Genomic DNA, 18,371 nt, shown 5'->3' on the forward strand with positions numbered 1-18,371 from the left:
AGTGCTTCAATTCATCAAAGTTTTAAAAAAATCAGTTTTTAAAAAAATGGTGCAGTGATATCAACTCAAGTAAAGGAATTAGGTATAGAAAAAAGTTTGTGAATATTTAAGAGCAATACCTAGATAAAGAAATATTCTTGTGAAATTTGGAACAAGTAATCACCGTCTTCCTATAGAGGTTGGTCGCTGGAATAATTTACAACGTCACGAAAGAATCTACAATCTGTGTAATAATAACCATATTGGAGGCGAATTGTATTACCTGTTAGAATGCAATGTATTATCTTCAATAAGAAATGATTTTTTTTGCAAGAAAACACAATGTCCAACCAAATATCATAAAGTTTTGTAATTTCTTGACGAATACCAACTCTTTATTAAAAAAAAAAGGCTATGAATTTTCATAAACAAAATTTATTGAGATCTTTCTCCAAAAGCAAAATGAGTCAGCTGTGGTCATTCAGATTGTTTGTATATAATTATGTAAACAGGTTTATTTATGTGGTACCTTTTGTAACATTTATATTGTTTGTAAAGAAAAAAATGAATTGAAATTGAACTGAATTGGTCATCTGCAGCCTGGTTTCGATTTCTACTAGACTAGTAAGTATTGATCTCCAGAAAAAAGGGGAGGGGAATTTAATTAATTAACCTGATGTACTGGTAGCATAATCACGGCCGTTTCCTCGTGTGGTAGATCCGTGTCGCCGGTCGATTGTGAGAGAGAATCCCTGGAGTCTGATACCTGTCATCGATTTCTTGTTTTGGAATACTTTTTTTGTGCTGGGATGGCACTATAGCTTTATCTTTCTGGCTAACCGACTCGGCAGGTGGACTGAGAACAGATACCAGACAGAAAAAAGAAAAAGAGATAAGAACAAATTTAGAAGTCATGACGTTATTTCAGAAATAGCACACACTGCATCCTGATGTTTTACGAGCTTTTTCCCGGATTAGAGAATAATTTGTATCAGGAGTCATCTGCTAGTTTTAGTCGACAAGAGGTAGAAAATAGCGTGTAAAGTTCTCTTGAAAATTGGAAATAGGATAGTAACCCATAAATTCTACACTTAATGATTTGTGAATTGCACCTGTTTGGATTTTTATTAGTCTTCATCTATTTCTAACTCTTTTCAAAGTACATTTTTAGATGAAGATTGCCTTTTTGATGATAATTCAAAAACACGATGGTGTGATTTTTGCGCCTCGTCTGAAAACGTACACAATTTTTTGAATCTCGGTATACCAGTATACCAACAGATTTTCGATCCTCAAATTTTTAAATTGCTTTTTTACGTGTAATTGCAGAAGAGATGTAGTGTTTCTGCATGGCATTGATTTTTGGGTTTTTATTTACAAACTTATTTAAAAAATGTAAATTGACATCAAACTTGTCGTTTTTCCGAGAATTCAAGCCACGGAATGGAATATCATTAATCTTTAAAAGGGTTGAAATATCTGCTCACTTTCAACAAACGTCATTAAATCGGTTTTTTCAAAAATTGCATCATTGCTTCCAGACTCTATAAATATTTAAAAATAGTCCGTTATATAAGTTATATAACTAGATCAAGCAATAGCAAACACGAAATATTGTCAAAGTCAAGCAAATCTGATGCGTTGTTCGATCTTTCAATTACAACCTGCTTAGGTATCATATATAATGATAATATTCAAATTCAATATTCACCCATAAGAGACGATTTTATAATACACAATCATGACTGTGACTTTAATACTAATCATTTTGAAAACATAACAGAATTCTCTAAATATAAAAAATATATCATACCTTGAAGGAAAAGAAATGAAGTAAATATTCGGTGGGAATTGAATGAAATATAATTCACATGTAAAAATCAAATAACAGCTGGAGACAGATAAATTAAGAAGTAATTATTCAGCGCGTTGATATAATTCTTCGTTTACCGTTGTCTATTGCAAAAATCGCATATCTTTACCGGTATATGTCATCAAAAATCATGCCTTTGGCCAAATTGCATCGACAGCAAACAAAATATCGGCAATATTTCCATCCAGCAATTTATCATCAAGAATTTTTTCGGTATAAAAATTCCGTTTCAGGTCGTCTCCCATAATTTGGGAATCTATACTGGGTTGGACTGTAAATAAGCTATTACTTTTTCGCGTCAAAGGCCGCGGCTTGGAGCGCGCGCCTTTTCCAATCATGCTTCCGACACTTTTGCTCCAGAATTCCGACACTCTTTCTCGGAATCCATTCTTCCGGTTTTTCACACTTGCAATGTCCGCGTCAATCGTATCGTTTAGTTCCGACAAATCTTGGAGAGGAATTGTCTCCGCGTTTTTCTGATCGTCTGCTTCACAGAAAGACTCTGTGATGTCATCTTCGCTGTTCTGTGTTTGAATGCTTGGCACTTTTAGAACTCCTCTGTTTATATTGTCACATGAAGCCGCTGCTTTTCGTCGTCTTTTCAAAAACGTCTGGTCATGTCGGTAAATTCGATCGACGCAAGATTCAGATTTCTGCTTGACAAAATCATTTCTTTGTCTTGATTTTTTATTTTGTATATCTTGAAGTCTTGCTCGAAGCAAATTCAGTTCTCTAGTTTTCAGATCGACCGGATAACTGTCACTTTCTTCAATCTGTATTTGCGGCACGTCGAATCGCGTTTCGGCATAGTCACTTTCGCTGTATTGAGAGTCGCACACAGATTTTTGCTTCACTAACGTCCCACGACGAACTGGCACCCTTAATTTCGATTCTTGAAATTCCCTACTAGGTCGCTCTTGGAAAGATTCCACCTCAAAACTGCTTTGCTTTGACGGCATGTTGCTGTCATCCTCCTCGGGAATGTCCTCGGAAGCAGACGATATAAACATCCCGCCCCAGTATGGAGGCTCCGAACTGCAGTGCGATTCGAACGAGCTGGAATTTTGATTCAAAAGCTGGCGCCACTGGTTGTTTTTCTTGTTGTCTCCGTTTTTGGTTCTTGGGGAGTTATCGTTTTCATCGTCTGTTTCTGACATCTGTATTAACCATGAGAAGAGCTTACTGTACGATTCTACCGTAGGCGCCTCTTTTTCTCCCGACATGACTATTTCATTGATGACTGGTTCCTCTAGATCTAAAACAAAATATATAGATATGAATAATTAAGATGACTATTGTAGAAGTTAACACAGTAAGCAAAATCCTTTCATCCTTTCATCCTTTATAGTCTAGATATCTACAATTTACGTCATTTCGAGGAATCTTTTTAAAGTTTAAAAAAAAAAGATAACCAATTACAAATGTACACTATATAAAAATGATTATGCCTGCGGACTACGTGGCTACTTAAAAAATCTGGGTTTTTTTATCAAATAAAGATTTGTTATAGTATTTGTTAAAACTTACATCGACAAAGATATTGTTTTAAACGATAGGTTTTTTCAACAAGTACATTATTTGTACTTGTTGAAAAAAAAACTAGTAAAGCTACACTGTGCATATGAATGAATGACTGAACGCTGTTTTATCATCCCGTTACAGATAAGCCATGGATTAGCATTAGTATTGCCCGATGCCAAAGGCAGAGGGCGACATAACACCCCATACATATGGCTTTGCTTCATTCACCAAGGGAAATTCAGAATAATTACCAGGGTGTGTTACTGTATTTCACTAGGCCTACTCGTTGAACTGTAGTTGCGTCAACATCGTAAAACTGGTCAGATTATGTTTAATCACAAAGCTGATGTGTAAATTCCTGATAATATCAACCATTTAGAATGATGGCATGTATACCTTGAACCACTCTATGCCTGCAAGGTTTGATGATCGCTGTGTAAACACACACAAAAATTTATGCAACGGAAACATTTTCATCATTGATAGTCTTTTTGCTGGGCAAGCTAATAAAGGAAATGATGTTGGACTTGCTTGCCCTCGACAGAAAAAACCTAAAAATGATCAATATGAAGGTATGATCAAAATAAAATTATTCATAATTATCATCCACTGATCACCCTTAGATGCAACAAACTGTTAAAAAATGAATGAGCTCTGATCAAAGTATTGTGAGTGCTCTTCCTCTAGGTTCAAGGATGCTTCTATAGGCGCTTAGTGATGCCTCCGTGAATTTGTCCCTTGGCTGCACTTTAAAACCTTCCAATATTCTCATTAATGCATGGATTCTTGCACGAGTAAAAATATCAAACACATATATTTGCTTTCTTCTCGGCGCATAAAAACCCGATATTTCTAGGATAACTTTATCTTTGATTACCGCATCTGTCTATTTTTTTTATTTCCATGTTTTTGTAATTTTTGCTGCTGAATGGTACGAGAAAAATCAAGTGAATTTATGTGACAAATGGCTAATCACTCTGTCGACTTTATTAATATGGAGTATGGTAAACGTCCATTCGTTCAATGGTTATTTATAAGTTGACACATGCAATACATGAGATCGTGCGGTGTATCGAGGAGAAAAATGGAGCAAAACTCCTTTTACATAATGAAACAAATTAGTATGCAGAATCAATTTGTAAAAAGCAAACTTCAGAGTGAATCACAGTAGCAAGTATCGTATTTAATATCCAACCTTTAAATTGATAATAAATATTAAGTAAAATGAAATATTGAGAAAAAATTAATAAATCTTGCTAGATTAAAAAAGTAATGTTCATTATTACGAAGGAATATTTGATAAACGTGACATTAAAACGCAATTTACGCAAAAATTCTAATCTATTATGTGCGAGGTAGATTTATTTGGCAATTAGCGTTTCCTACGCTCAGAAATTAATTCGGTAAATTGCTGTCTAAATCAATTTATCAGTCGGGAATGAGAGAATGTGGAAATTTACGCGTAGCCGTGTGATAACGAAAATGACAGAATAATAAATATATATTGAATAAAGTCAATCAGAACATGCGATATTGGAATTTTTTAAAATAAAATAATCATTGAATTATCATGACATTAATCTACCGAAAATGAACGTTAGAGGATGAACAAAGATAGATACGATTGAAGGGTGTCAGAGAGAGAGAGAGAGAGAGAGAGAGAGAGAGAGAGAGAGAGAGAGAGAGAGAGATTGTTACATGGTATAGACTGAGAGTAATATTTTGTTTGTACTTTTAACGCCCCATTTCAAATATTTTTATTAATGTGGGTATCATATTGGCTGGCCGTATTATATAGTGTACTTTATCGACATTTTCTGAATATGATTTCAGTCAATGGTGTGTAGAGTAAAGCAGAACAGTGTTGACATATTTGCCTAGGAACAAGATATGTCATCCATTTCTATTTACTACAAGCAATCAAGTTTTCATTAATAGCTGGGTCGATATCTCAAGAGAACGAGAATGCCTGCATACTATTGTACGGGTATTAACAATATGCATGGAACATGTCTCCCAAAAAAACAATTTCATTGTAGAAGCACTTTAAGCAGCCAAATTAGGTTTTGATATCCAGATATTGCTCATGGCAAAAAGGGGATTTTTTTGTTTTATTTTTTCACTTAAAAAGAAAAGATAATTTTTCTAATTTACTACCATGAGCTTGCATGTACATACTACATACGTCCCTATTACTACACACACACACAGAGATATTTATATATATATATATATATATATATATATATATATATATATATATATATATATATATATATATATTATGTTCAGGGACGCGATGTTCATATATTTCTCTGTACATCGCACTGACTGTTTAACCTTTTATCCCGAACTTTGGAATCTCTTTGAAAGCTAAGTCGATGTTAAACTAAAACTAAGAACAGTGAACAGTTAATTTTACTTTCTGCTTACAACTATGTTCTTTGTATAATGCTGTGATCTACGTTAATACAAAGACGCTCCATGGACGCCTAAAAGAAGTTATTGACCTAAATAATATAAGACATTATCCACGTGTGGATATTCTGTAATCTGTAACACGAGAATTTATAAATCTCTGCTTTGCAGCAACTGTCAGAATCCACTCTAGATAGTAATGAATTTATTGTCAACAGTTTTCCATATTTCACCATTTCCCGTTACCGCCAAGCATTTCCCTCACCAAGAACTGTGAAAAATCACTTCTTTGTTCCGTAGAAACCGCACTGTACTAGAAATAATTCACGTACATGTAGGAATATATCTTACATGCGGTATTAACTCTTACTAGTAAATTACGTAAATTTACTACGTAACGTATTAAAGTAATTTGGGTGTGCCACACGCGTGACTAAGCCTAATTCTACAAGAACGTGACTCAGTAGTTCTTACCTGGAGTTTCTGGAGGTTGAATCCCCTCATCTCCCTTGTCACAACCAGTATTGCAATGAATGGTCCCCATATTCTCTAACAAATCACTTCTATATCAGAGGATCACGACTGAGTTCCAAAAGATTTCTTCTATCCAGTTATCATTTTGTTGCAAAGATTTCTCATTTCATTTTGAGCGCCAAATTCTCATCAACAGCCAGTATTGCTTCTATCTGATTGTCTTTTAATTCTATAATCTCGCCCAGTCAAACGTTCATCTGTCGTCACGATGTCAATGAAATTAACTGTTAGCCGTTCTCGATGCTGTGGTGACAAAATGCCAATTCTGGAAGAAAATTTTGACGAAGTTTCGGCCAGCTATGCCTAACTTAACTAAAACTCCCAAAAGAAATGTACCGAACCTTCTGATTGGCTCCATGCATGAACCTCCTCCCGATACGATGTCATCAAATTAATACTCCAGTGAATATATTGTCTCAAAGGAACAATCTGCAGACATCGAAAACTAATCTATACATGTATATGATTTCGCTTTTCTTGACAACAAAAATTAATCCGGGCTATCTTCTTTGTTTCTATTCGAGGAGGTTTGAAATCATGATACGGGTCTGTGGTTTTTCAAACACGGAACGAGTCATCTGTGAGCAACATAAGTACAGCCGGCGACATCTATAGAACCGGTGTCCCCAACAATGGAGCGCGCGCCTTTGACTCCAGAACTCGGTTGGCGCCGTAGCCAGATCTTCAGATGACGGCAGTTTTCCTGCTTTGCTTATAATAGCGCTAGCCAAAGTGCCACAACTTACCGTCCCGCAAACTAAATGACTTCCTTTGTCGAATGATCAAATATTACCTCAATACAAGATACTACCGTTAATAATAAAACGGTGAAAGTCGGGCATTTGTCGTGAATTTAACTTAAATATTCCATCAATCGTGTTCATTTTCACGTAAAAAATCAATAGGTTTTTAAATATTAAAACCTATTCAGTCTCTGTCACAACTTTGCATTTGCTTTGTGGCCAAAAACGCAGAAGGATGATCCAAGATAACCAAGGCACATTTTATTGATTCCTCACCGTGAAATGCCACAGTACCCGTATTACGTAACACTCTCATTTGTGGACATACCGGTACAAGTAATTCCTCAAGATACACATTACAGAAAATGATGAAGTTTTCGATTAAATGTCACATCCATGATATTTCACTGAATTGTGCAAAAGAAATGATGTTCAATCATTGTGGGCCGCAACAGCATCACATTCACACCATCGATTTATTGGCAATAGTTGTCTTTGTGTAATAGATCGTAAGCTTTTTCAATAATTTATATTCCATAACTAAAAAAGGCAATAAACATAAAAATAAGAAAGAAAGTTTTCAAAACAATATTGATTATTATTATTGTTGGTTGGTTGGTAGGTTGGAGAGAGAGAGAGAGAGAGAGAGAGAGAGAGAGAGAGAGAGAGAGAGAGAGAGAGAGAGAGAGTTTTATAATGAGAAGATGAAGAAGTATAATAAATAGATATGAAATGGCAGCAGTAATTTCCTACCACCCAAGTTTTTTTCATCACCGTCTTATTTCGTTGGTTAATTCCCGCCAATTCTCGACGTTTGACATTTGGACGGTCAAACAACCGATAATAATGAAAGGGAAGAAAACGGCATTAATTCGATAGCGATATCTCTATGATCAGCTCTAAAATAAATTAGATGAAACGTAAAAAAAACCCCGAAAACTGTTGCTGGCGTAATAAACCCTGACATGTTAGGAATTTTGATGTGTGAATAATGCCGGTTTTTATCCTCTCGGAGTAGGTAGGCAAGAAATCAGAAACGAGGATTTCATTTCGAATCTGTTTAATTGCTTTGAAATTGTGTCTTTTAATTTTTATCATCATATTAATACTGGGTACATTTGTTTTTGTACATAAACAAGCCGTGTGGAAATAAATGGGCTTAAAGATACATATACATGTACATGTACCATTTTTCTGTTTTGGTGCTTTTCTTGATTTTGGTGCGTATTGCTCGTTGCCATTAGCTAAGTGCATTTTCTACAAATTGATATTCCTGTTGAATTATAGGAGGATAAGCATTTTTTAAATTGTCATGAATTTTTTAAAGTCTAATATAAGGATTTTATCTTTAATATATTGCTAAAAATTATAATTTTGAGATTATTCAAAGCTTGACTAAAAAAAAAATTACAAAAAGAAAAGCCAAATTAATTTTTAAAAAATAGAGTATTGCAGTTTAGTTCCCAGCATCACAAGCAGAAAGCAACGAGACAACTTCACCCTTTCACCACAATATTGTCGCAACCCAATGTGTCAAATTTTCAATTCTTTAATTTAAATTCAAGAACCAATGCAAGTTCGTCTATGTAATAAAATAAACATTGATTTCTAAGATAAATACCAAGATCCATTTAGATGCCGTATTTAGTGGGAAGAGTTTGCCAGTATAGTTTGGGTATTGTAAACGGACGAGAATTATGTGCACATTGCAGTTGCCATTAACTTCCACCGCATTAAACAAAACATCGATGAACACAGAAATCTTATTTCATCCATTTGTAGGGCAAATGAATCATAAATGAACTTTCCCAAATGTCGATACGTAAAAGCTTAAAAAGAACCAAAAATGTAAAAAGATTATAAAAGTTCTTTGGGTGCATCGATCTATTCCGCGGAACTAATAACTAACCGAAAGACTGAGAAAAATGTCGTAATGGAATTTAATAAAGCCTCTTGGGAATGGGGTGACCAAGATGTTACAATTAGACAGTAAGGCAGCAGATGGCTTTAAGCATTCCTGACGAATAAGCGGGTTACAGGATAAAGACACTTTACGTGGATGCCCCGTGAGAACAATACGTAAATTATTCATGTCCTGCTGCCTTGAAAATCCAACTAATCATTGGAAACATCTTCCAAGGTGTAAAAATGTCCTCTGTGAAATGGCAAAAAGTTTCCGATGGACGAGTTGTAGGGCAATGTTCGATATGAAGGCCATCGGTATTACTGTATCTCTTTCTTCGTGCTATGACTTCAGTTACGTTGTCATCCATCATCTTTTAATAACGTGTACATATTTACGTATGATCACTGTTGTTGCACAATGTTATTAGGGAAATTTCTTAGAATTTCTCGAATAATAGGGTTAACTTGGCATACTAGAACCTATAGTTGTAAGCTCAAAGCCAAATAAAGCTTTTGTCATTCCTGTATTTGACTTTACGTTCAAAGTTTTATAGACTAGCTAATTTATGGTTGGATAGCGTTTAGCTCGGCAAATACCAAGTATTGTATCCCCCAGTCTACTTTGAGCAGTGAATCGATTTTGCTTTTACTTCCTGTCATATCCAGGTTCAAAAAAGGACTAACACTGAACGAATTTTATCTACAGGTATAAAGATCCTTCCGCTGGATTTTGTGACAAAGCACCAGTTCCAATTAATATAGGTTTTCACGACTATTGACGAAGTTTTTGAGTAGCTTGTTATCTCCATAGTCTACAAATATCAAAGGTCTCTTCTATAGAATGCCAACAGAGTTTTGTACTGGTTTTCTTCACGAATCAAGCTCATTTGACCAATTTCAATACATACATGTACGGCCATCTCCACTTTCCATTTTGTGAGAGTGGAATAAAATTACCCTGGATAGAAGCATCATAAAAGCCGAATGTCTTCTGTCTGTGGTAACACAATTTGATTGGTCAATATGATTGTTATAATCGCAGTTTTGAAGATAATTTGATTGGTTGGGGCAGGTTGCCCAAGTTTGTAGATATTTTGATTGGCGGAGCAGAGTTGCTCAAGTTTGTGGATAGTTTAATTGGTCGTAGCAAGATTGCTTAAATTTTTGGATGATTTGATTAGCCGGGCAAGGTTACCTAGGCCTCAATATGTGAAAATTCGATTGGCTGAGGCAAGTTGCTCAAGTTTTTATAGAATTTGATTGGGCGAGACAGTGTTATTCTTAAATTTTGATAAGCTAACTTATTGATATAGACGACACAAACACACAAAAAGTATTAGGGTGAGATACAAAAGTCATGTAAAATAACCATATTATTATCCATGTTTAATTACATGCATGTTTCCTTTGTAAATTAAGAATCAAATTGAAACTTACACGGTGCAAAGGGTCTTTTTATATCATAGATTTATACTTACCAGTCTTGTCGATTTAAACGGGATTTCCACAACCTTATCCCCAACCTTATTACAACCTTTTGCCTGTGTATTTTTGTGATCTATCTTCGATCCTCAGTCTAAGCGTATTTTCATTAAGGATGCTACACCTTCATTTACGCATCATCGTTTTTTCCACTGCATGCAGTGTTACAACGCACTTTGACAAATTACGTACTTTGAAATTTTGGGACCAAATCAACGCACTTTGAAAATAAAATATTTTTTAAAAAAGGATACATTACTTCTATTTATCAAAAACAATCTGATCTTTTAGAAGATCAGTGTGAGAAAATTAACCCTCATCCTAATGCTTGTTTTTAAGTTTATAACACTTTAATGTTCGTTAATGTTAATATTCTTTTATTGAAGCGATTTATTTGATTAGAATACGAAAAGAGGGTTACTGTTGAAACACATAGATTCTTTAACATACCAATTTATGGAGAAATTATTGTTAGGCCAGCTCGTTTATTCAAAAACACTGCATGTACAGAGCATATTTCTTAAATGTTTACCCAAAGTTGCTGAATATCATGTTTTGGAAGGAAAAATGAGGAGTAGGGGACCTTCGTCTTTTAATCAATTAAATGATACACTGGTATTTGACCTGTATCTTTGGTTAACCCCCACCCCCATCACCGTTCTAAATACGGTAAATTAGATTGACGAGTGTTAACACATCATCTTATTATACTTTCATGTTAAATACTGAAATTTGATTGGTTTATCGTAGTTGATAATCCGTTCTATTACCCTCAGCGTTAGAAACACACTTAGCAACGGGTAACACAACGAATTGTTACATGCGCGTAAATTATGCGAGTACGGTTCGCCGTGGAATTCACGTCATTTCTATAAAATCAGTAAAAAAAAATCTCTAAAATTAAGACATTCAGTATAATAAAATAAATAGTTCCTGTTTGGGAGGATAACAGCTGAAATTGACACCCCTCGAAAACCATTGTCAACTTCCGCTTCGCGTCGGTTGACAATTGTTTCCTTGGGGCGTCAATTTCAACTGTTACCCTCCCTAACAGGCACTATTTATATAATACTACATGTATCAAAAAATTAGAAATTCAGCTCCCGAATTTGTGATATAAATTTATTTTTTCAAAGTGCGTTAAGAGTGTCGATACTAAAAAATGTTGATGTGCCTTCATAACGCACTTTGAAAAAAATTTTCAAAGTTGGTTTACTTGGTCCAAAATTTAACGCAGTTTGAACTTTTTTTTCAATGTGCGTTGCCATAATGCAAGGAAATTTACGCAATTATCATCGCTCTGATTCCTTGAATATACATGTAACAGACGCGATCTTACTAAATTTGATATGGCATTTCCCTCAGTGGTTCTACTTTTTAAAAAGAAAATCGGACGAGAAAAAAAAGGCTGTCATTGACATTCACATGTATATGTAATTCTGAGTATTAATTAAGGTACTTCAGTACACATACACTTATACTTTTTAAGACACTACGTCACAAGATGGCGATTTGAATGTTTTGTTAAACTGTTTATATAATTGAATTGGTTTGTATATCGTCGTAGCTCAGTGGTTAAAGAATTGGGCTTCTGAACCGCAGATCATGAGTTCGAATCCGCTTGGAGCTTTTGTTCATGTTAACTGAATAAAATTTTTGAAAATGTAATTTTTCATCCAAAATTGCATATTTTTTGCTTACTAGTATTAGACTTAAATACTTCTTATCCATTATGATATTTATCATAATCAAGTAATTTTCTGCTGATTTGAGAAAATATTTCACGATGTAGTGAGCCACCTTAAAACAGCTATCGTCTCGCTCATCATTATTCAGTCTTTTCCAACATCAGCAAAACTATAATCTCGGAAAGATTTGGGAGTCTTTTTTTAAAGAATAATTTTAGATTAATATCAGCAAATTACATGTACATGTACATGTGAGGAAGGGCATTGCAATCAATTTAAAAAAAAATCGAGAAAATTTTGATTGTGTTATATGGTTCTCCCCGAGTTTTGCTGCATGATCACATTTCAAGTATCTATATTATTTTCAGTGATCATTTAGAGTATTCTATTATTTATTCAGAAATACAACTTTGGGCAATACAGCCCATCAGTTTACAATAACGCACATATTACATTAGACTCTTTGGAGTCTAAAAGGGGGGGGGGGGTGAAACCCCTGATCAAGTGTTCCACAGTTCAGAGTACATACCTTTATTAAAAATTTACATGCATTTCAATTACTATCGTAGCACTTTCTTTGATGGCGGGTTACTCCACTTCCTGTGTCTTTGAGTCATATTGATAAACTTTCTGGGTAAAAATCAATATATATCTAGAAAACATTTAAGGTATTATGGCTTTCTTTTGTAAGGTTCCATGGGGACAACGAGAAAAACATTGCCGTAAAACTGCAGTTTTCCCGCGTAATTAATCCCAGCACATGGGGAAAATCAATCAACTGAATGTATAGGACAGTGTTTGAGCATTCAAATGCCATAGTGCCACCATTGTTTGATAAAACGTTTAATTCCCTGAGTGCGTTCGAACACTTGACGGTATAAATACATACATAATATAGGCATTTATATATTTATCTAAACAAAGATGAGTATTATAATGAATTAATGTACGTGAATACAGGTGTATGTATACTAAAATACCATCAATGACGTTGTTTGCTAATATACATGCATCCCCTTTAACGCACATACATGCACATGTACTAGTACATATAAGTTCCTAAATTTGTGCAATTTAGGTAAATATATTAAAAATGCTTTTGTAATCAGAAAAATTCATGTATAAACTTGCCTTTTTTCAAGTGACCAGTATGTGTATTATAACATGTGTATATTAATCGTATATGTCTATGAGCTGTACAGCTGTTGACTAATAAACAATACAATACAAATGATCGTTGGGGTGGAATATAAGACATCTCTCCCCTTTATTGGGTAAACAGTCAAAATAAAGGTGGTGTCATGTTGTAAATTTTGAATTTACTGGGTGGGTGTAAATACAAAATTTACAACATGGCAGTGGAATGGGACACCCCTATATATTGTGACGTACTTCCTATCGAATTAGTTTAGTTTTATATATTTTTTTCGTTTACTTGATTGTAATATAACAGTGTAAAGCAATGGATTATCTAGAGCGTTAAAGACGAATCTGTAATTCATGAGTTCAAATTTTGCCGCGGTTTTCTACTTTCGTAATTTTTACATTTCACAAACAATTAAAAATAACATAATTTTTGGTCAAATATAGTAAACTTTGAAAATTCTAAACAGGTGAAAGTATATTGGTTATAGTGTCCTTTTATCTACATTAATATCGACAGGTGTCCATACATACCGACTTAATTGAATTTATTTTTTTCCGTCTGTGCATATAATTATGCAGTAACGACTTCATGTCAACACAATGAACTCAGCGATACGAGAATATTTTTTCAGCCTAAATCATAAAGCTGCTTATTATTACCTTTGCCTTGATTATGAGACAATGAATAAGACCAGAGACGCCGCCGGTGATTGGATTTTTTTCTGGTCACCGATAGGGAATTGTTCATTATTGATCACAATGTTGCCAGGAAATGGACTTGATGGTACTAAGTATGCGAGGATGCATGGCAGTATTAAAAAATATCTATACATTGTATACTTCTCTTTCTAATATTACTATCTTAATTTAAAACTATTTTTGGTGTCTTATTAAAACCGGCTTCTCATTTCAAAGATTAAAGGCTATTTTTTTCAATAGACAAAAAAAAAAAAAAATAAAAAAAATAAAAATCAAATATGGCAGATATGGTGTAGGTTATGCATGTATCTAGGGATTTGACAAAAATAGGTTTTTGTTTTATATGATAACTAACCCAAAACCTCTTGATGATTAAAATTTCTGGAGGATCACAAGAGAGAGAGAGAGAGAGAGAGAGAGAGAGAGAGAGAGAGAGAGAGAGAGAGAGAGAGAGAGAGAGAGAGAGAGAGAGTGTGTGTGTGTGTGTGTGTTGATGCATTGGCCACCAGTATAATTCCTTTATATTATGCAACGCCATCATTTTTTAAGGAATTCCATTTAATATTCAGTGTGAATCGCAAAGAAAGCAGTGCTAATCACTGTACATACAATGTATGTAAACAATTTAAACTTGCCAAAATGAAATCAGGTTTAAAATTTGGCATAAATTATTATTCTTAACAGGCATCTAAGTTTGAAACACAATTTCTTACAAATTACAACAGTTGCATCACGGGGAGCATTCATTAAGTTGATAATAATTTTATGTAGGTCTTATTTTCTTATATCGAAAAAATCGATTTTCTGATTTCAGAAAATATAAATGATTTTTTGATATAAAAAAATTATTTTCTGATATCAAGAACTCAATTTTTGGATATCAAAAAATTATATTTTGATATAAAGAATTCAATTTTTTGATATCAAAAAATCAACTTTAATTCTTGATATCAAAAATTAAATTTATTTTGTGATATCAAAAAATCATTTTTTGATATCAAGAATTTGAAATAAAAAAAATAATTGTCTGATAACACAAAATAGATTCTTTGATAGCAAGAATTATTTTCTTACATTAATTATTCAAGTTATTGATATCAAATATTTATTTTTTGATATCAGAAAATACCTTTAAAATATTAAAACGGCGCCTCATAGAATTTTCCTACGCCGGAAGAACTGGGGGACAGGTGCCCGAGATAAAAAGTTGAAAAAACTTCGTGACGAGCCCCTGTGATAAAATTTGATAACACGTTACGCGTTTTTGGATTAGTCAAGGGCACGTAACTCTCGCCAAAGGTGAAACTTCCGGTGAATGCCTTCACAATGGACACAGCCAAACACAACCTGTCAAAATTCATTGACACCTGAGGGTCGGGCGCCTGTTTATACATTTATATGTTGTGCATAATAGTTATGTCCCTCGCCTATGGTTCACATTAGTAATAAATATGGTGGACGTGAACGGATTACCGCCTTTACCGAAATGCTTTTCGGAGACAGAAATAACACATTTGGATAGTCAACCTGAACAAGAAGAATCTACTCAACGAAATCTAAACGTTCAAAATGTGGTAAATGGACAAAATGTAGTAAATGGAGACGTTCATGAATCTGAAAAACAGGATTATACGAAAGTGAATGGGACTGCTAATGACTCAGAAGTTGAGGAGAAACCACGGTCCCCTTATTCGAGATTGAACCATGCCCTGTCAAAACTAAGGGAGGAAATGGTAGGCTACTAGTATTTTCTTGTTTATTTAAGTAATCATTTACATGCAGTAATCTAACTAATGTTTGTCTATAAATCGTCTGTAATATAAAGGTTCATCTATTTTGAAAATAAAAATTATTTTGCTCTTCCACTCTTTTACAATACTGATTCCATAAGATAATGTGGGCTCATGATGTCATCAAATGAACATGTTTAGTTTCTCTTTGCAGGCGGGGTTACGGAGATTAGATGTATCGCTGTTGACACAGTTATGGTCCCTGAATGATGCCATTCATGAGTACAAGTCGGCAATTCAAGGGGGCTTCTCAGAAACCAACTCCGAATACTCTTGGGGAATGAACAGTCGTACAAGTTCAATGTGTAGTATCGACGAATGTGATGACTGGACTGAAGAGATGCAAATGAAATTAGAGCATGGCCACATAGGGAACTCCCTACATAGTAGCACCTCTAGCCTTCTCCAACAGATCAATGAACTGAAGGAGAGAGCTGAATCAGAGTTTTAGGAACAATATGCTGCTATATACACCATGTTGATGTCAAATGGAGCTTTTATGAAGTCCCAGTTCTTTAAAAGATTTTCTTTTGAAAGAAATACAGTTGAAAGAAATTAGAACAGTATTAGAACCGAAAGCTTTATAGTTTATTGTGTAGCTTTGAGGGATCTTGGCATTTTTGGTATTGAATTGATGTTTTGTTTTTATGAAATGGCCGTTATTAATGTTTGATGATTTATGTTGTCTTGACACTAACTGGCTTCCATGGAGCCTTAATTTCTTCAGGCATTGAAAGAACATGACACCTTAATTTTCAGTAAATTGTATATTTTTAATAATTTTAGATAATGTTTACTATCTTCTTAGTACAATGCATACCTCTTCTCCTGTGGTATCGAGGCAACTTGTATTTATGAAAAGAAAAAAGTTGCCAATAAAGCATTTATTATCTGCGTGATATTGAAGAATTTATAAGGGTTTAAGGGTTGGATGGAACAATAGTGTCTCAGGAGTGTTTTATTGTTGTGGGCATTGTCAAATTTCACTGGATTAGTGACGAGGCATTGGGCTGTGGTGTATATATGGGTAGTTAATATAATTATCTTGTACGTTGTAATATGCACTTGTTGAAACATTAATACTGTACACACACTACTTATACATTTATAAATGCTAGTCACAATTATATAACTGATGAATAATTAGCAGAATTTAATATATTTTTTTTTATATACATTTGATTTGAATTTGTGTTGTTTTTCTTAGATGTTTTTATGTAATGTTGAGTGTAGTGTAATCTTAACAGCAATTGTGTTTTCAAAATTTTGACAGCATTGTCAAACAAAGTTTGGTAATATTGAATAGCATTAGGATCATACATATAATTGTGCTCTGTTTTCCTTCATAGCAATTTTGTTTTTTGTCATTCTTTGGGATTTTAAATCTACTGTGAAGTATATAACATTTTCTGTCTTTACATAATACAAAAAGGACCAAGGATCAGACTTAGTGCTTAGAAAGTACAGCTAGTATTTAGAGGAGTATAAGGAACCATGACAGATCATTCATAGCATCACAGAACTCATAGATGAGCATGTATAGTTTGTATTTACAAGTAGGTCCTTACAATACTGTAAGGTGCTTTATTAGACAGAACAACCAGGGTTCCTTCTTTGATCTCAAAAGATTTTGTTTTCATTTAGTTAGGGTCTAAGATTAAAAAGATATATAGTGTTAAAATAAGCAAAAAATCATGAATGTAAGTACATGTATATCTTGTACTACTTATGGCAAACATCTGCCTGATCTTATGCAATGTTATATAAATATTGTGATTGCATTTAGTGTCAGAAAGTTTATATTCTGAGATTTGTCAATCTATTTGTGTAGAGGAATGCTTTTATTTTATACACCTGTTTTATTTATAGCACTAACGCATTTCAATTGAAATTTATACAACGATATAAAAATATAAATGTATACACAACTTGGGTAACAGAATATTTATAGATTGTATATTGCATTTATTTACGATATAGTTGATATTGACAGGCAGTACCATTTTGGCATTAGTTATTTAGTCTGACTTGGTTGTATCATAGAACCATCTCTCCATTTTATTTGTATGGTTGTTAGTCACTCAGTATCAAAGATACATGTTTAAATTCCACTTTAAGGTTGTGTCATTAGACGCTTTATCTGACATAACAACCATAGGTCTACATTAATAAGATTGAGTTTTGTTTAACTTAAATTCAATATTGATTGTACCATGCTAGTTCTTAAAAAAAAATTATTATTAAACTTTATAGGTTATTTTCTAAAATATTTTGTTTCATCTTGCAAAAGTGAAATCTGAACTGATTGGAAATTTTGGACACCTTACTCTACATTTTTCATCCTGTTGGTTTCATTTGTTGTGAATTTTACTAAAATTCTAATATTTTCCCACGGAAAACAAAATGAAAGTGTTAAATCATAAACTCCGACAGTGTGGTTGTATTAACAACAGAACTTGGGGATTTTCAATTACTGAAGTTGAAAAAAAAAATCATTTTGAATTTACTTGTTAAACTTGCTTCATAAAAGAACGAAGTGCCTTAATGAATACATTACTTATGTGATATTGTTAATAAATAACACTAAAAAAGT

The 18,371-nt window shown here is 33.7% G+C and overlaps 2 protein-coding genes across 3 annotated transcripts; one reads left to right on the forward strand and one right to left on the reverse strand.

Annotated features, from left to right (window-relative positions):
• Positions 1-405: 405 nt before the first annotated feature.
• On the reverse strand, positions 406-7,512 carry LOC128178828 (uncharacterized). Of its 2 annotated transcripts, XR_008243002.1 has the most exons (3): positions 6,266-7,512; positions 1,793-3,107; positions 410-835 (listed from the first exon to the last, which is right to left on the reverse strand). XR_008243002.1 is itself a non-coding variant. In XM_052846191.1 (2 exons), exons 1-2 carry the CDS (start codon positions 6,333-6,335, stop codon positions 1,981-1,983), a joined length of 1,197 nt encoding a protein of 398 aa, XP_052702151.1. In that variant the 5' UTR covers positions 6,336-7,512; the 3' UTR covers positions 406-1,980. The 2 variants fall into 2 exon arrangements, 1 of the variants encoding a protein (XP_052702151.1); XM_052846191.1 differs by having other exon boundaries at positions 406-3,107.
• A 7,781-nt stretch (positions 7,513-15,293) lies between these two features.
• LOC128178289 (protein FAM89A-like) lies at positions 15,294-18,371 on the forward strand. The gene is made up of 2 exons (XM_052845390.1): positions 15,294-15,721; positions 15,933-18,371. Exons 1-2 carry the CDS (start codon positions 15,440-15,442, stop codon positions 16,227-16,229), a joined length of 579 nt encoding a protein of 192 aa, XP_052701350.1. The 5' UTR covers positions 15,294-15,439; the 3' UTR covers positions 16,230-18,371.

The sequence above is a fragment of the Crassostrea angulata genome, chromosome 3 (genome assembly GCF_025612915.1).
Source record: "Crassostrea angulata isolate pt1a10 chromosome 3, ASM2561291v2, whole genome shotgun sequence".
Taxonomy (NCBI): Eukaryota; Metazoa; Mollusca; class Bivalvia; order Ostreida; family Ostreidae; genus Magallana; species Magallana angulata.